Source organism: Condylura cristata, unplaced genomic scaffold (assembly GCF_000260355.1).
Source record: "Condylura cristata isolate star-nosed mole 26May11 unplaced genomic scaffold, ConCri1.0 scaffold00025, whole genome shotgun sequence".
Lineage (NCBI taxonomy): Eukaryota > Metazoa > Chordata > Mammalia > Eulipotyphla > Talpidae > Condylura > Condylura cristata.
Window position 1 is genome coordinate 4954054 of NW_004567126.1, and position 19928 is coordinate 4973981.

The following is a 19928-nucleotide window of genomic DNA, read 5'->3' on the forward strand; positions in this document are numbered from 1 at the left end:
TGACGTCACGCGGTGCCGCAGACGCAGAGGCGGGTCTCCGCCCCCAGTTCCTGGCTCCTAGACCATAAGGCGGGGTTGGAGGGCGGGGAAACGAGGACCCGCCGCGTCACGTGATCTCACCGCCCCGCGACGCCCCGCCCCTCCGCGCCGACGTCCTGAAGAAGGGGGTGGGGCCACGCCAGCGTCCGCGCCATCAGGCTCGAGGTGGCGGCGAGGTCTCTTAGTGTATGGTTTTCCCAGCCAAGCGATCCTGCTTGGTGCCAGCCATGGAGGGCGTGCGCTGGGCCTTTTCCTGCGGTACTTGGCTGCCGAGCCGCGCCGAGTGGCTGCTGGCGGTGCGATCGATCCAGCCCGAGGAGAAGGAGCGCATCGGCCAGTTCGTCTTTGCCCGAGACGCTAAGGCAGCCATGGTACTACAGGTCTTGGGTATTTCGAGTCGGAGGAGCCGCCGCTGGGGGAGGTGGGCTCGACGGTAGAGACCTTGCAGCCCCCGCGTCAACACCCTCGCTGTAGCGGGCGGCCCGTGGGGCGGCCAGTGGCCGGCGCCGCCGAACCCTCGGTGTGTGCACGGCCTGGTCGCCGCGGTCTTTGTGGTCGCCTAGGAGGCCTCGGGCGCTGCTGGAAGGGGCCCCTCCCCCGACGTGCTAGCTGGGAGACCCCGCTTCTACCGCGAGCTGCGTGCGGGGAAGGTCCGCGCAGCGGGTTTCCCCCCAGTCTGGAGTGTTTATATATTTTTATTGTGAAGTGTTAGCACATTTTATGGTTTTCTTTGTGTGGGCCCAGAGCACATGCTTAGGCTGCCTGATAAATGTCACGGCACTTTCTTAGGGCGCCTTGCACATGGTGGCTTCTAGAAAATAATGAGTGTGGCCTTGCACAGCTGGAAGTCGAAGAGGCCTGGGCCAGCTGCCTCCTACCACTGAAACTGAAGCCCAAGAGGGTGCAGTCCCGACAAACCTGCTTAGATGCATGGCTCTGGAAAAGGCGTTTAAGTGTTTATTTTAGTTACATTTATAAGCATCAAATAGAAAATTGTATTCAGATTTACTTCTGCTGTAGAGTGCACTTGAAAATAGCTCTAATGACTACGCTTCTGAGAGTCATTTCTTAAAAATGTGCTTTTCTTGGAAAAACTGTGGGTTAAATGTATTAATTTTTGAAGGGACAGAGACCACTTTTTTGTAATAAGTAGGAAATGGTGGGATTCAAAGTCTGGCAGGTGTTCGAAGTCATGCATTAGAATTGTGGAGAAGAATGATTTTGCAAAATACATGCTTTGTTCTACTCTTGAGTTTTTAGTGTGACTAGTAATTTCTTAATGAGGTGGAGACAGTGGATGGGGCCTTTGTGAAGCTAGGTAAATCATGCACTACTAATTGTTGAAAGTGCGGATACAGTATACAGGATCTAGAAATAATGCAGGAATGCACAAAGATGTAGTTGCAATAGTTCACTGAAGGATATTTGTAATAGCAGAACGAGAGCTAATTGACAGTGTCCAACAGTAGGGGAATATTCCATCAGGTGGTGATAATTTGATGCTATGAAATATACTACAGTTTAAAGTACACTTATCTTTATGTTAGACAGTGTATAATCCCCAGTACAAGTTTAAAATTTTTTACTAGAATATCTGCATATACTAGAATCTTTTATGTAGACAGATAGAAATTGGATATACAAATGAGCATGTTTGTATAATTCAAGAAAAATGGGTAGGATACTTATATGTTAACATTAGTTACCTGTTGAGGGGAGGGAATTGCTGAGGGGGGACTTTTTTCATCTATCTTCTTTATTATTTAAATCTGAACGTGGTGCTATCAATACTTAACCTTTTCTAAACATCTTTGAAAGGAATCTTTTAGAAACTACAAAACAGACATTTTATGTTACAAGCATGTAACTAAGACTAGTAGACATCACTACAGACAAATGTTTTATTTACTTAACAGGCTGGCCGTCTGATGATAAGGAAATTAGTTGCAGAGAAATTGAATATTCCTTGGAATAATATTCGTTTACAAAGAACTGCTAAAGGAAAACCAGTTCTTGCAAAAGACTCCTTGAACCCGTATCCCAATTTCAACTTCAACATCTCTCATCAAGGGGACTATGCTGTACTTGCTGCTGAACCTGAGCTGCAAGTTGGAATTGACATAATGAAGACTAGTTTCCCAGGTAATGCTGCTTTTTTGTGGTGCAGAAGCTGTCTTACCTCAACTGTTATCTACTGTGTAATCTCATGCTAGGAGATGTATTATGGATATTCAAGTTTAGGAAAAATATGCTGAATGGTATATATCTGAGATATATATGTGTCTGTGTAATGGTATATGTCAGAGATATACTTACATATTCTGAGAGCATATATTCAAAAAGTGGGTGTTTCCTTGAATATTAACAGACTTTACATAAAGAATAGATTGTAACTGAAAGTTCTTACAAAGCTTTGCCTAGTGGTACAGTGAATGTAATACTGTTTTGAATTATACCTAGGCTTGTGAAGGAAGACTTAACTTTAAAACTTCAAATTCTTAGATTTTATGAACAGTTTCAGTAGCTCAGCTTATTTTGTATTTAAATAATGAATGTTAGGTCTAATTGAAGAGTCCATTTTTATTTGCATTCTGTTCAAAGTCTATAAAGTCTATAATAATTATATTGTAAAGTTTGTTTCACATAAATACTCCCCAAAGTTCATCAGTAAATTCTCGATTTGTTTTAAAAAGCTAATCTCTGTGGGAAGGTATAGTTCCTTGGTAGAGAAAACATGTATTTGTGTTCTATATAAATATAGCTCTTTCTAGCATGTTCATATACGTAAAATTGAAGAATAAGCAATTATGAAAATATTTAAAAGTTAAGCTTATATTTTACTTTACAAATTTGTAACTAGTGGCAGTAGAAACATAACATTTGCTGCAAGGGTAAATATACCTGAGCAATTTTATTCTACCTCTGTGTTTCTCTTCCCCCCCTTTCGTCTCTCCCCTCTTGCTCCCTCTCTCCAACAACTCCATCATTTTCCATCATCATGTACATTTCCCAAACACCTATAGTCAATATACTTTTTATATAATATTTTTATCAAAAGAAAAATATTAGACTAAGAAGAAAGCTATTAACAAGAACCAGCACCTTCAAGTTTTAAGGTACAGCTTCCTCTTACCATGTGTCTTTCACTGCCTGATCTTTTGTTTTTGTGTTCCTAGTCTGGAAGCCTTATATTTTCTTTATCCCTCACCCCCATTTCTTCCCAAATAGCTTACAGGTAGCTTTCTCCCCAATCTCAGTTGAGAGAAACCTTCAACTTAAGCTAGGCTCTTTTGTTATAGATACTATTAAAATATATAACCTTCATTCCAGTAACATTTTCCTCTGGCCTTTGTAAGCCACACAAGAACATAAAACTGTTAGCTACATCTGAGTTTAGTCTCTCTTAATCTTTTAGCATGCTTTTTAATTCATAATAATGGTGCATGGGAAATATTTGTTCATTTAGTAGACACTCTGTTTCAGAATTGGCTCTTTTGCCATTGGTATCTTTATTTTGCTTTTTCCCTTTATCTACTTTTTCTGTCCTGCTCATAAACCTTTCTATTACAACTCTATTCGTACTGCTTAGAAAGGGACCTGCTGGTAACAGCAGAGCTTCTTTGACCTCAAGTTCCTGAACAAGCAACAAGACATTTGGTTTTGGAAGTACTGTAATTATTTTCTTCATTTTTTATGAATGTGTACCTGTGCATTTTCTTCAGGAGAGGAACTGCTTGTTAGCAGCTCCAGAGAAGGTATAAGTTGGGGGGCCACTGCTGCGGAGGGCTCAATGAGCAGGGGTGCACCTGTGTGTTCTCCTGGCTTCTTGTTGATCTTCCAGCAGCGCAGGTTGTTGAGAACGCAGCTCCTTCAAACACACGTTGGCTAATTAACGTGCTAATTACGCGGTAGTGCTTGGCCTGTCAGGTTCTTACCTGCCTGGGGAGCAGGGCTGTGGCACAGTTGACTAGTTGGCTTGGTGGACATTGTTCACTTACAAACAGTATACTGCTAAGCAGGTCATTACTGACTGCAAGTTTTACTAGATGATCCGAAAGTAAAAAAAATGTGTAAAAATTGAAGATTCCACTTCCTATTGATTACAAACTTTATTAGACTTTTTAATCCCCTCCCACATTTTTGGTTGTTCTTATTTGACTATCTAGGCCTTTTCTGTGTTTGGCTGTTTCATTGTCAGCAAGCTATTGATTTATGCGGAAGATTGTTTCCAACTGTCACTGGTATTGTTGCTCTGTGAACTCCTAATGTGAATGGACACAGTATCATTTTTTGGTGACAATGGGAAGTTGACTTTGGCTTATTATTTGTTGGCCACTCATTGGATTTGCTCTGCTTGTCAGAATCAGGAAATTATGCTGGCTGGTTCCTGAGTCGTGTTAAATAGTGAAGGGTAAAACTTTGGGTTTACCATTAGTGCTGCAAAGGAAGTAGCTGTATTTTGTACTAATTGCTAATATCAGTAGGTTGTCAGTGTTCAAAATGGTCTCAGATTTGGGGGCCACCATTGATTGGTATTTGTTTACAGAACTTTCTGTTTACAGAACTTGGGGAATTTTCCTTCATGTCATCTTAGTCATTTCTACTGGGTGTAGGTTATTTCCCTTAGCAGCTGTGGCAGCAGGGGAGAGAATATATAAGGAGATATCAGTGGATCTGGAAAGCTCCAGGTTTCTTCTTTCTGATTGGACACCCACAGTTGAGATTATTGTACTTAACATTATGCTCTGCTTAATGGAGAAAAACCTGGTCGGTAGCTGGCACTCAGTGTGCTCCTTCAGTGAATCCAGAGGAGAGGTATTCCAGAGGAGAGGTATTCCTAGCCGAGCCCCTGGACAAGCCCTGGCAGTGCTCTGCAGCAGTCACTCACCTGCCCTGGGGGGAGCAGTGCTTCCAGGTCTTTATTGTAACTTTCTGTGTCCGGCTGGGAAGTTCTGTTGACGTCTTCAGTTTCTGATTCGATTTTATCTACCATTAAGTTTTCTTTGCCATTATAGTGTAAAATGGAGGGTATTATGAAATGCTTTGTTTGATTCTCATATTTACAAAACAAGGTGTGATAAGGTTAGATAATAAAGAAATACTTAACACTTGGGAAAAGACCAAAGTATTTTTTCCCATGGTTTCAAATGTTTAGGTGTGCATTTTTATTATAAATGTTGCTGGATAGTAATTGCCAAGGCAAAAAATTTTGAGATTTAATCACTGTATCGATAAACTGTTCTCTAGAGCATTTGCATAGTAAACATAAAGGAGTGTACAGCAGCTCTGTCATTTACTCTATTAGCTGCCTCATGGAGTCGCCCTTTGCACTTTTGTCTATCCACTGAGCACATTCTCTGTGCACAGTGGAGTGGTCTTGAAAAACAGACATAAGTTTCCTTAACACTTAATTTTTTTTTTTTACTATTGATTTGTATTTGCATTATTATAACAAGTTTTAAGAGTGCCTCATTAATGATCAGCTTGTATATATACTTCATTTAGTTCACCACTAAAATCCAATTCTATCCTTCCATACATTGGACCTCTTTTTTTTTTTTTTTTTAAGATTTATTTATTTGTGCATACAGAACTGGTACAGGCCAGAGATGCAGGGCGGTGAGAGGATTCACCAAAGACAGAGTGGGGAGCAGAACAGGCAGATCGACGAAGTACACTGCTGAGGGGAGTAGTGGGCGGGTCAGGAGAGGTCTGCCGCGCCATGTGGTCACCTCCGGGGCAGGCGGGGATCGAACTCATGTGGAAGTGGCTTTAGCTTCTCAGTGCAGTGCTTTAACCCGCTGCGCCACCAGGGAGGGCCATTGGACCTCTTTTAACAAATTCACCCAGGCCTTGACTCTTTTCGTTCTCATACCACTAATTGATCTTAAAGGCTTAAAGTTTCTTCTTCTTTTTAGTTCATCCATTTGATTAGTTTCTCTGTGTGCCACATGAGTGAGGTCATATGGTGTTTGCCTTATGTCAATAAGCATAAATCTCTCTAGCAGGATTTCATCTTTTTTTTTTTTAAATAACTGAATGGTATTTCATTATATCCATCTTCCTTATCCAATCATCTGTTAATGGTCACTTAGGTTGTTTCTAAGTCTTGGCTGTTGTAAATGGTTCTACATTTTTCACGCCCAGATATGAATAAGTATATCATACAGTATTTTTGCTTTTAATTTTTTGAGGTGTCTCTGTATAGCATTCCACCAATGTACAAAACTTTCCCTCGCATCTCCAAGGTTGGTTCATAAGACAATACAATCTCCTTCACATGACCTCTCCATTTGGATTTCTAGATGCTCTCTTTGCTATTTTCTTTTCACTCATCTTGAATTTCTTCAATGTAGCAGATACCCCAACAGTAACTGCAGAAAAGTTGATCCCTCTGCCTATAAGTACTGAAGACCTGAAGGTTGACAAATAACCCATACTTACTTCCTCAGGAAAGGCTCCCTGACCACTTTCTCATTTGCAGCTATAATTTTGTTATTTGATTATTGTTCTCATTAGAGGAATTCAAGAACTGCCCTTGTTTTTTTCCACAGTTACCTAGTACTTAGTACAGCATCCCACACATGTAAATACTGAGTGTACAAATAAGAGTTCTCAGGTTCACTTATAATATTCCTTAAATTTGTTGAAAAATCAAAAAGTGGGAACACCATCATGCTGTAACAGTATTCATATCAGATTCCAGTTGGCATATAAACTGTTTTTATCACTAAGTTGTGAAAAGAAATAGTTCTTCTTCCTCATCCCTCCATTTCTCCCCTGTGCTGCTTTCCTCCTTCATGTCCATCCTCCAGGTTCAGCTTTCAGCTTAGTTGCTGCCGTAGGTGATTGTACTTTCATTTCTGTTTGGGCCAATGTAGATTCATCTGAACAGAATTTTGCAGAATGTGCTTAGGTCCAGCACTTTTGTGTGTTGTTACAGCTTAGATAATTCAATCCTGCAAATAGCTTAAAAAAAAAAAGCAATCTTTACCTCATACTCTGAATTTTGAAAATTAGGTCTTTATTGACAAAAGTTTTTCCCATTTCAGTTACAGAATGGTCTTTTCCAGTCGAGAGGACTTGGCCTGGGTCACTATGTAGAACTTGTCCTTATTGAGCAACATTTACTGTGGTGTCCTGTACATGTTGTAAATGTGTTACCTTCATCCACTAAAGCTGTGATAATAATTTATAGAATAAAGGCATCTGTGCAAGGTGACTTAGCAAAAAGTAGATGATCACAGATTGAAACTCACACTCCCAAGCCCTCTATTTAGGTACCACTCTCCACTATACATGGCCTCCCATTTATTGATTTTCTATTTAAGCATTTGCAAGTCCAAATTCTATGAAAAATTCTGTGGAACTGGATCGTGTGCATTTAAAGAAGGAACTGATGTCAAAGAAGAGCTTTTAAAAATACAGTATGGGAACTTTGCTTGCAATTTTTAAAATATATGTTCGACATTATAAATAAGAGTATGTTGATAGCAACAAAGAAGACAACTAGGAGAGCTTAAGAGAGAGACCCCAGTGTTAATACATAATATTCTAGACGTCTGGGTAAAGATTAGCTTACTTATTAAAGGGTGCATGGCTCTAATCCCTAGGGTAATAACTTATGGCTAATATGTTCTATAAACTGTTTATTATTTTTAATATATTAAAGCTAAACATATATTATGGATATCCACGTTTTATAGGCCAAATGTTAAAATTTTGTTTCCCATTCTATTATTTATTCTTTGAATTTGATTACATATTTTCTGCCACAGGAATTTTGTTACTTAAATGTCTTTTCTGTGATAAATTATGAATTCTTCATGTTTGAAGAAAATGAGTTGGTAAAATATTTGTTCCAACTCCACAGATTATAGTATCTCCTAAATTTTGTTCTAAAATTATATCAATTATAATATAATTTTAGCGCTGAATAAATGTTAGCGCTGTTAGCGCTGATGTGGTGGTGGTTGTGTATGGTGGTTAAAATTTTAAAATCAGCCAAAGTGCTTATTAAAAATTTTAATACATTTCATGAAACCATTCCAGGCCTATTGAACTGATTTCCTGAGAGTACAACCAGAGGTGCTGTATTAAATTTCCTCAGGTGATTGTTAAGCATAATCTATTTGGGAGACGCTATATTGTATGTCATTCACGCAGTTAACAAGGAGAAAGACTGACACAACCATTTTCTTTCCTCAGTGAAATCAGAAAGGCATTAGATCATTTTTCACACTGTGCAACAAAATTCATTAGTTTTAAGTTCTGAGAACAAATACTAATACAGTACAATTGTGTATTTGGTCAGACTTTAGACGTCTGTTTTTTGAAGCATAGAAGAGAAAGAAGAAACCACAAAGTCAACGGATGTAATCAATTTCATAAATCTCTCTCACAGACCAGGGGATATATTTAACAAATATGACAAGGGTCAATATGTGAAATGTTTGTAAGTATTGATAGGAAAACCACTTTAAGATTTGATGTATGGACAAAGGCTTTGATAAAACAATTCACTGAAGACGATGTAGAACAGCACTTTAGATATGTAATCATTCCAGACACTACATATCTATTACATAATCTACCCAATTCTGTCCCTGTGTTATACCTTAAGAAACTGTCACAGAGGATCTACCCAACTTTGTCCCTATTTTGCACCTTAAAAAAGTGCCAGAGAAGTGTTAAATAAATAGCATGGTGGAAAATTATTGGAACCAGGATGTTAACATTTGACTCCAGGTGGATATGTACTGCAAACTGTGTAATTTCTAAAGGGATGTGTTTGATTGTATGCTTCAGTCACCAAACTCAGCTTATGAAAAGTACGGTTCTGAGGGCTAGTCAAGGTGTTGCCAAAGCCATACCCCTCTTGAGGCTCTAGGAAGAATCTTTACCTCTTCCTGGATTCTTGGAAATCCAAGGCTTAGTGTTTCTGCCTTTATCTTCACATGACCTTTTTTCCAGAATCCTCTCAAGTGTGTCCAGTGTTCTCTAAAGAACCTATGTCTCTGCATAAGGACTCACCCTAGTTCAGTATGACCACTCTTACCTTGATTATATCTATTTCAGACAAGATTACATTGTGACACAAAATGATGTAGGAAGAAACTACTATATTATTATAAAAAAATTACATTGAGTTTATGGCTGTACATACATTTTGGGAAACACTACTCAATCCAGTGTAATACATCTTAAGACCCTCTAAAATTTAAATATTCCCACATACAAAATAAATTCACCCCATCCTAGCATCCAAGCTTTAATCTTTTCTGGCTTTTCACTGTAGGTTAATCCAGAATCTTCTAAATATCAACAACTCATAAAGTTCCAGATCTCATAATACGAATCATCTAAGTCAGATATGGGTATTTTCCATCCTGAGACAAAGTTCTTCTTCTATGGATGAACTTGTGAAACTCAAAAATAGACACCCACTTCTAAAATACAATGGTGGAACACATTAGGCTTCAAAAGGGAGAAGCGGGAGGGGAGACAAAGGAGTTATGGGTCCCAAGCAAAGTCAAAAGTCCAGCAGAGCAGATTACATTTCTCTCAAGATCTAGCTTTGCCTTACCCCCAGGACCCTCACCTTCTGCCCTCCACCTCTATGCTGGCCTTGGGATCTTTACCTTTTCATGGAGCACCAGTAGCCAGTTAACACTTGGCGTGTAGGCCTTCCATGAAAATATATGTGTGTGTATTAATAACCTGCACATTTACATAACTAGATCAACATCTACTGAAATTCAGTACTGCCTAGGTAGAGGCTTCCAAGCCCAGGTTGTCAGTTTTCAGTTACCTGTTTTTTTCTGTTCTATTCCTTTTGATGATGACTTCAAGAAATCCTTGTCAGGAACAATACTGAACATGTGCATGTTTTTTGTGAAACCTGTTATTAGGTCAGATATTTTTGTTTTATGAGTTTGTGTCTGGATACATTTTCAAGCAAGTGAACTTATAAACAAGCATTTTTATGTACATACTAATGACTCAAATTTTAGAATACTGTCACTTCCCCTGGGAGCAATACTATATGTAACCTACTACTTAGAAAATGAAACTTGGTTATTTCTACTGTCTTACTACCCAAAGCTAAGTTACTTGAGGCACACAGATCATAATTGCTTAGCTACCCCCTCACATAACTGGTCCATTTTCTCTAAGGATATTCTTGCAGGTCTGCATTGCTGACCTGGCTTTAGAGATTGACATAGGTGCACTTTAAGATCCTGTACTGGTGGGAGTGTCAGCTAAGGGTATTGACTACCTTTTGGTGGTAGATTACCTTTTAATCAACTTTGTATTTGATGAGTATTTGAGTTTACAGGACACCTAGTTAATATTTAACACTGCTTTCTCTGATGAAAGATGAGGGTTCTGGTTTTTCTAAACTAGTTAGTTAGTAATTCTATGTTTGTGGATCATTTTCTTATTTATAGATACATACAAATTATTACCTGTGCAACAGGATGATTAAATTGAAGCTTGTAAAAGACGTAAATATGATAATATTGTAAGGATGATTTTCTGACTTAAATGTCTAATCTGTGTGTGTTCAGAGTTTGAGTTTACTGTACTGGTATTTCCTACTGATTTTTCTTTTTTTCCTATGTCCAAGATTAAATTCTTTACACACTGCATAGTTCCACCACAGTGCCACAGTGTGGTGCTGTTGTTCCTTGGTAGACTTTCAAAATCGTCTTTTGTTGCTGTCATAGCTTTAATTTTGTGGACTAGATAAGATGCTCTGGAAAGTGTATGAAAGCACTCATATCAGATAAGTCTTAGCTGTACATAATGACTTACGTGATCATCAGTGTTTGCTAGATTGATTTTTATTTTAATCAGTTTTTATTAACAGGTATAGTTAATTTATTTTCTTGACTGCATCATGTCTAGTTAAAAATCAGAGGGCTTGGGCTCTCCCTGGTGGTGCAGTGGGTTAAACACAGCACTAAGAAGCTAAAGCCACTTTAGCATGAGTTCTATCTCCGCCCGGAGGTGATCCACTTGGCTGCAGACCTCTCCTGGTCTGCCCACTGCTCCCTTCAGCAGTGAACTTCATCAGTTCTACCTGTTCTGCTCCCCACTGGTGGATCCTCTCAATGCCCCCCCATACCTCTGCCCTGTACCCCAGTTCTGTATGCAAAAATCTTTAAAAAAGAATTAGAGGGCTTTTTGAAGGTTATGAAATTAAAACTTAAAGAAACCAACAAACAAAATTGTATAGATGCATATAGGCATTAAAAAAAATTGTGGTTGTTGTGCATATTCACTAAATCTACATTTCCACTCAAAATATATAAAGCTGTCTTCCATATCTCCTTTGTTACAAATGTCCTCTGTCTGTGCACTGCTTGTGCCAGTATCTGTTGAAAGAGGAAACAGTTCATGATGGTGTAGACTTTGTGCTTCCCAGAATCTTCAGTTGAGCTTTCCTCACTCTTGCAAGCTTGCTTTCTTTACTTTCTTTACTTTCTTAAGGTGTCCATAGGATGTTATTTGTTAAATTGGTATGTGCTAGTGATGCTTGGAATTTATAGAGGTAGTTTTATTAGGGTACTTCAGAAAGGTTTTGGGAAGTAAATGCCAGACTGTGAAAGGGGCAGAAAGGTAAGAATCCCCTGTCCTGGGTCTCGTAAGATCACACTTGAATATTAATATGTTAGTGCAGTTATGTGAAATTACTTCATTAGTCACCAGACTACTTTTTGGAAATAATAGCTTTATAATATTAATAAGGTTAGATACAAGCATTTGACAACCATTCATTTCATAAATTGGATTGAAATTAAGTATTTGGAGAGTTCAGGACAAAAGAGTATATAGGTGAAGTAAATTAAGTCTGATAAACTTGAAAGTGGATGAGGAACTTTGTTTTTATCTGAAGGCCCAGACATTGTAGGGTTATCAGAAATATTTTCTGGTTGAATGAAGGAGGTATCTTGACTGTTGTGAAATAGGGATGTAGGGAGAATCATAAAGCTCATTCTGAGAGAACAGCCTTAGAATTTTCTATCTTTGTGATACTATGGGACAGGTACTTGATTACTATAGGGAAACTGAACTCTGAAGAGAAACAAGGACCATGTCTGTTTTGCTCTCATGATATCCCAGACTTTCTGGCTTTAGGGTATTTCTCAAGGAATCATAATAGGATTTCTGATTGTTATCCTCATAGAGTGAGTTAGTGATTAAATGACAATAAAGCATTAAGGAGCTGGGCTCGACATTTCTTTCCAGATCTTCTCCCTATAAGCAAAGCCCATAGAGAATGTAGAGGGAGCTGTCACTTGAGAATTACCATCAGCTAGTTGGTGTGTTAGATTTTGGAGTTGGGATTTGGGCTTTTTTTTTTTTTGATCATTGAACACATTTGTGGAATATTTTTTTCATATTCTACATAATTGTGCAGTAAGTACATGAATGCTGATAGAAAGTTACTGCCATAATAGTAAAGAGAAATACATAATATTTTGGAAAAATACAATATGAAAGATATGTTGTATATTTTAATTAGTATTTTAATCCTTAATTCTGAGAAATCAAATCCTTTGAGTTCTATCTTTTATTTATCTTTATTAGAATCCTGTGTACTATTTTTGGTTCTATTAGGAGCAGTGGATCTAGATATATAGTGTTTCAGACTTTTAAAAAATGAGTTTATTTCAATGGCATTATCACTACAAGGCTAGAAATTAAAATCTGTTTTTATTTGGAGAAGTTACTTGAAAACATAACCGAAAACATTTATTTTGAAAGGAATAAGTGTACATTTTCAATCATGGTAATAACTTATAAGAACAGCCCTCAGTTTCCTACCAACTCCCACAAACTTAGAAGAAATCATTTCCTTTTCCCTCTGTTGTATAATAGAGTAAAAACTTCAACTCCAGGAGTGTGGCTCTGCTTAAGAGTGTTTACTATTGATCTTTTGAGATTATATCATATGTAGGAAGCTCCCCCCCCCCCATCCAAATATTTGAAATTTTAAAGTAAGTGTAGTTGCTAACTTTTGTCAGATTTTGGTGGAGGGGTGTCTATTAATTTAGCCATGAGGTTTTCCTCCCTAATTATTAGTGGGATTCACTGAGTCCTACTATAGTAACCTTCATTTTCTAGGCCAACCCTTACCTGTCATCGTGTGTAATTCTTTTAATTACCAACTTGACTTGCTGAATTTTGGTTAGGTTTACTATGACTGTATTCAAAAGTAGGCTGGCCTATGGTTTTCTTCTTAATCCTACCTATAACAAATTTGGTAATAGAACAACTATTTTTAATTCTATTATTTTCTCACTTGACAGGTCGTGGTTCAATTTCTGAATTCTTTCATATTATGAAAAGAAAATTTACCAATAAAGAATGGGAAACAATCAGAAGCTTTAAGGATGAATGGACTCAGCTGGATATGTTCTATAGGAATTGGGTATGATTTCTTTCTAATTTTGTGAATAAAAGCCTATGGTTATCTTTGCTAAAAATTGGTGTAAAAGTCCTTGTTACAGTGCTTAGTAAGTGCTTGGAAACTTAATGACTTTATGCATTTATTATAGTAAACACATTTGTTTTAAAAAGTTAAAAATATGCTCTTTAAGCTAAAATGAAACATTTTATATATCACTATAAATAATCTTACTATCTTAAAGAATGCATCTAAAGAGGCCTTAATGAGCAACCACAGAGTTTGATTATATGCTAGTAGACACTGCTTTAAGGCTTTCATGAGGAAATGGGGGGCCCAGAGCTTAAATTATTTCCTGTAAGATCACAGAGCTGGTTTGTCTATTACTTATAATACAGTATCAAGCTAAAAATCGAGATGTATTGACCGTACAGACTTTCAGAGAAACTTTATCTATTAGATGCTCTAAAAGACATTGTCTCTCTGTCTTAGGCACTGAAAGAAAGCTTCATAAAAGCTGTTGGCGTTGGGCTTGGGTTTGAGTTACAGCGTCTCGAATTTGATATATCTCCATTAAACCTGGACATAGGGCAAGTTTATAAAGAAACACGTTTGTTCTTGGATGGAGAAGAAGAAAAGGAATGGGCATTTGAGGTAGGAAATTTATCAAAATTGTACCTAAGAATTTCCTTTTTTTGTGCATGTATGTGAAGTTAATAGGGGAAGGTAGTCTTTGAAAGTGGCCATAATGGAATCTGTGATCCTGGTGCTCTGTGAGTGAAGTCAGGTGCTCTGAGCAATTAGGTATTGGCAGCTCATACTTGAAAGATGTCAGTTCACAAAAGCACAAAGTGAAAGGGGCCAGGTTTTATTTCATAGTATTTGATCTCTGTAAGGAAGGACCCCAGTAGCCACTGCGTACACAACCATTTACACTAATATTTCTAAAAGATCTTTTTGTTACTCCCAAAGTCAACATACGGGGTGTTAAGTAGAATTTCTCCCTTTGACATAAAGGCCTTTGTGAAGCTATGCAGTGCTTAGTAAGTTAAGTTGGCCAAGCGCAGTTAGGAGCAGGCAGGCCAGCGGCTTGCCGAGATGACCCACGTGGAGGCTGTGTCTGTGGCTGCCCAAGTGGAATAGAGAGCACTGAGGGCTAGGACCGCCTGCTTCATAGTTCCAGCAGTCTAGAGATGGTCATACAGGCACCTGCTTCTGAACGAGGGTTGGAAGGCAGAACCATGGCCTGGCATGCAGGGTTGGTGGGGGTAGTCTGCAGCTGTGCTTGCTGTTCTTCATCTTTTTGGCTGGTAAAGATGTCTGGGTTCCTATGGCCCACGTAGATGCTATGGCATTATGGCAGCACTGGGCTTGGTGTACTGGAAAGGTACTCCAGAAAACAGACGTAGTGGGCTTTCTATGGTGTATTCATTGGAGAACAGATATTAGCCAAGTCGTGAAATGTACTGCTCAGCTTCAGAGAACAGTGCAGGACAGAAGGGAGTGGTGCCCTGAAAATTCTGCAGAATCTCTCTCCTATGAGGTGAACCACCATTTGGACACTTGCTATATGACTCAGGAATTGTCACACCACTGGTCATTGCTTTTTCCTTTTTCCCCAATCCCCTTCCTGCACTGCCTGCTTTAAAGAGGCCAGACTAGAAAGGAAGCGGGAGTGGGGGGAGGGGGCAGAAAGAAGAAGAATATGCATTTGTTCTAGATTGAAATAGGGTTTTTTTTTTTCAGCTGAAAGTGATAGCAGAGCTGTGGGGTTTGCCCGAGAGCATGTCCAAGAGCTGTAAAGGAGCTCCTTCAGCATATTAGAGGCATCTATGGAAGAATTAAATTCTTTGCTGAATGCTTTGCTCATCCTGCTGTATGTTGCACAAGTTATTAGTTGCAGAAATGAGAAAGAACTTAACATATGTTTAAGTGTGGATATCTTAATAGACTGAGGTGAGAGTGACACATGTCAAGACAGCGGTACCCCACTGTGGTCAGTAACCATGGCTTGGAGGTTTCTGTCAGGCCTCTCCTGGTACCACCTCCCATGTAAGGAAGCCGCTGTTAGGCCTGCCACTGAGGAGGGGCTGAAGTGGCACAGTGAATTCAGGGTACAACCAGGGCCATCAGGAGGACTCTCCACTGCCTTTCCTTCACTCCTCTCCAGTCTGTCACACACCAAGTTCACCTGTGCTGGAATTTGAGGCATCACAGCGTCTGGCGGGAGATGGCGTCAGTCCCTTTTCCTAGTGGGCTAGCGACCCTGAGTCAGGTTTGAACTTGGGTAGGAAGGGGGAAGCAACTCTATCAGTAAACATTTATTTGGACCAAACAGGACACAGCATTTGGGTTCAGAGGAAAATAGACATTTGAGAGTCACCATAAGTGTCGTTCATGAGATGTGTTCAAGATCTACTCCATGGAAATAAAGTGAGGTATCAAGAAATGAACAAAATATTTTCCATTTGAGGAAATATTTTCCATTTGGGGTCTCTAGTCCCAGAGACAACCTATCAGAAGGCATGGATATGTCCCTAAAACGTTGTTAAAAGAGAGAGTATGTGATAAACTTAATAAAAGAGATGCAGCCAATAGCAGTGAGAGGTTGAGGGGAAAAAAGGTGTACAGACTATTGGATTACTTGGAAAAAAGTGACATATAAAGAGAACTTAACCCAGCAAAGAAGAAGAACAGTGGCAGATGCCATGGCATGAACAACATTTGGGTAGAGGAACATAGAGAAGATAGTATGATTGTCCTCTGTGGGACCTATATTTTCCTCCACTCTTGTATCCTATTTTTTTCTGGTGCTTTTTGATGCAGTCAAGTACGTTCAGGGTGGTATAGTTGTGGTTAGGTGCTTATATATATACAATGATCAAAAGAATCAGATGCTAGGGAAATAACTGTGCCTGATCTTCATTATTCATTCCTCTTCAAAGTCGAGTCTAGTTAATTAAAATCAAGAGGGAAAAAAATGAGTCGTCAAATTTGTTTAAAGGGAAACAGGGAGAGGGCCCTCCCGGGTTAAAGCACAGCACTAAGAAGCTTAAGCCACTTCCGCATGAGTTGATTCCCGCATGCCCCGGAGGAGATCCACATATAGCGGCAGACCTCTCCTGACCCGCCCGCTGCTCCCCTCAGCAGTGTCGTTGATCTGCCTGTTCTGCTCCCAGCTCTGTCTCTGGTGAATCCTCTCACCCTCCGCATCTCTGGCCTGTACTCCAGTTCTATATGAATAAATAAATAAATCTTTTAAAAAAGAAAAAAAAAAGGAAACAGCGAGAATTGGTTGCCATTTATTTTCTCACATGGGGTTTAGCTCTTTTAGTAACTGAAGACAAGGTAAGAAGAAGGGTCAGACCTCTCCTGCTTCCTTTCTACTGCTAACTTCAGCTGAAAGACCTTCTGGTACAGCTCAAGGTCTGCCCCTCTTCTTCCCCTTACTAGTTGTTGATGCTGCCTCCTGGAACAGCAGAGTCACAGCTGTACAGCTTGACCCCGTGGCCAGGCTTTTTCTTACGTAAACACTGTTGCCTAGGTTGGGGCCTGGACAGTCTCTGGTAGAGCAGACATGTTAGAGCCTATTGCTTTTATTAATTATGATGTGACCAGTGAGCAAATGAACAACTCATACTCAGGAATATTTTCAAAAACTTCATAGTGTGAGAACTGAGTGCTAAACTGAAGAGGAAGAAAGGGGTAGGGGTGGCTTATTCCTGCTAGCAGGATTAAGAAAAATCCCATGGAACTCCAGAAACAGGGTGCAGGCCGTATAGAAAGACTTTAATTCCGGCTGTGGACTAGAAGGGCTGCTGGTACCCAAGAAAATAAGTATTATTTCCATCTTAGGTTTACCAAAGTTACTAAGAACGATGAGAGATATTCCTGTTAAGAAATACACTGAAATATTTCAGAAATAAAGGTCCAACCGTCTGTGACTTCTTAAATGGTTTGGGGGAGATACGAGACTGTAAATGTGTGTGTGCGCACATGTATAAATTGATTAAAAAATCGTAAACCAAGATGCTTTGCATGTTTTTATTTATCTATTCTATATTTACCTTAAAATTTATTTACCTTTTATTTTTCAGGAAAGTAAAATAGATGAGCATCATTTTGTTGCAGTAGCTCTTAGGAAACCAGATGGATCTACCCATGAGGATGTAAGAGTTCTAAGATTTCTTTGGCTTTTTTCCTAAAAACTATGAATCGGTGTTGAGTTGTTCATTATTGATAGAAGCAATCATTTGATTTATGCCAAACTAGAGGATTTTTTGATGCTTGTTTTAAGGTGACAGGTTTGAAGTGATTGTTTATCAAATCCTTACAATCAACTGGAATCACAAATTTTAAAGAGCACATCACTTTCTTCACATTCAGAAACACTGAAATATAAAAAAAGAAATGCAAAGACAAGTACAAAGAAAAAAAAAACTTGGATAGCATTTTACCATCTTCAGCAGAAATTTTGAGTTAATTACTATCTTAGTCTTTACAGTGGTTTATATCCCAATTACGTATCGGGGGGTATGTTGAATATAAAGGCACAAGTTGAAGTGTGGTTAGTAATGGAATTATCTTCAAGATTGGGCCTGTTGTCTCTTTCATGGAAAGTACCTGCCTAAATTATTCCCTGAGTTGTGGCTTCAAATATGTGACAGACCTTTCTTTGATTGTGGCATAATATCAGCCTCAGTTCTTCCAATCACAATCTGTTCTCTCTTCTATAGTTGTTAGTGGAGAATTTTTTTTTAAACCTTAGAGTAAAGGACTCTCAGTCTACATATAATTGTAATTCTGCAAAAATATATAAGGGAAACATGGTAATTGCCAAAGCAATACGCATATCCCTCGTAGGGAATTCAAGTGAGAGAATGAAGTGTAATCGATATATTCGCATTATTCTAGAAAAATTGCTCAGGTCCCGACCATGCCTTTGGTAGAGTAGCCAAGGATGAAAATGCTTCATAGGTTATCTTAACTTAAAAAAGGCTGGCATATTTCTTAGCTCCAGTTACCTGAAGATGTCCTGACCCAGTGTTCTGTCTTTGTGTTCCCAAGTCTCAATTAGAGACTTATTCTCTGCTGGTACCTGTGTTTCCTTAGAACTTTATTAATTTTTTTTTTAACATTTGTTCATGTGGTACTTCCTTTTTAGCACATTGGAGAGAATGCATGTTTGGGCAGCTCTGGTGTAGTGAGAGAAGGATGAGAGTAGTATGCAGAAGACCTGGATTCCAGGCTCGGTTCTGCCATTTAACCTATGCTGAGAACTTGCACAAATTGGTCAGCCCTCCTGTGCCTCAGTTTCCCATCTGTAAAATTGAGATAACTATGAACATAGTTTCAAGGCATATGTCATGTAATAATGGTACCGACCCATGGTCTTGCACTACAGAATACCAGTGATTGTCTTAACTACACAAGTAGAATGTTAAGATTTCTGCTGGGTTGACTTGCAGACAAGTACACTATTCAGAGTACATTCAAGATGCAGTTTAAATTTAGTATAAAGAGCTGTTTCTAAAGAAGTTACACATTTCTGTGTCTGTGGGAATTTGCCCAATGGCACCCTTCCCCCACCCATCAGAATAACCCACCTGTTCATTCAAGTTATGGGTCCCTTTTAACTCATCTACAGAATTCGAATTTTAGATAATAGCTCAGTAAATCCATATTTTAAAATGTATTCTAAGTTACTTCAGTGTACAAAATGTTGAGAATCATATATAAATTCCTTTTTTTATATTTGTAATATTGGTGAGGAGGAGTATGACTATGAGGAATATAGACAGTAGTAATCTAGAAATCCTGTGTTGTAACTAAACATTACTAAGATATAGCGCAGTTTTACTTTCCTACTTACAAAATAGATAAGATTACCGAGCTGAACACAGAGAGCTCACCTGTTCTTTTCCCTTCCAGGTACCATCTCATGATGATTCTAAACCAGCACAGAGGCAGTTTACTGTTCTCACCTTCAATGATTTAATATCATCTGCTGTTCCTATGACCCCTGAAGATCCTTCATTTTGGGACTGTTTTTGTTTCACAGAAGAAATTCCAATACGAAATGGTACAAAGTCATGATAGGATTCCCTAAGTAAGAAAGGGAAATGAAAAATGTTTATAATTTTCCATAGTCATTAAAAACCAAATTCCTAGTAGTATCAAATTTTATTTCACGAAACAGTTCAAACAAAAACTTTTCCTACTAAAAAACAAACTCCCAATTCAAGGTAACTTAATGGAATGCATATTTACCTTTCTCCTCCCCAATCATGTTGGATTAACAGAAGCAATAGAAAGGACAACAGAGCACTAAAGTGATAACCGCTTATTGTAGGAAAACATTGGCAATGCAAATACAAAAAAGAAAATACATTTCTATCTTTCAGAAATAATTATTCCTAAAAACAGACATTTTCTTATAAGTGAATCCATATTAATAAGCTTTTTTTTTTAT

At 38.6% G+C, this 19928-nt stretch overlaps 1 protein-coding gene across 1 annotated transcript; it reads left to right on the plus strand.

Annotated features, from left to right (window-relative positions):
- Positions 1–127: 127 nt before the first annotated feature.
- On the plus strand, positions 128–19807 carry AASDHPPT (aminoadipate-semialdehyde dehydrogenase-phosphopantetheinyl transferase). The gene is made up of 6 exons (XM_004689067.1): positions 128–410; positions 1956–2181; positions 13359–13480; positions 13949–14110; positions 17554–17625; positions 19388–19807. The coding sequence occupies exons 1-6, from the start codon at positions 228–230 to the stop codon at positions 19550–19552; spliced, it is 930 nt and encodes a 309-aa protein (XP_004689124.1). The 5' UTR covers positions 128–227; the 3' UTR covers positions 19553–19807.
- The last annotated feature ends 121 nt before the right edge of the window (positions 19808–19928 follow it).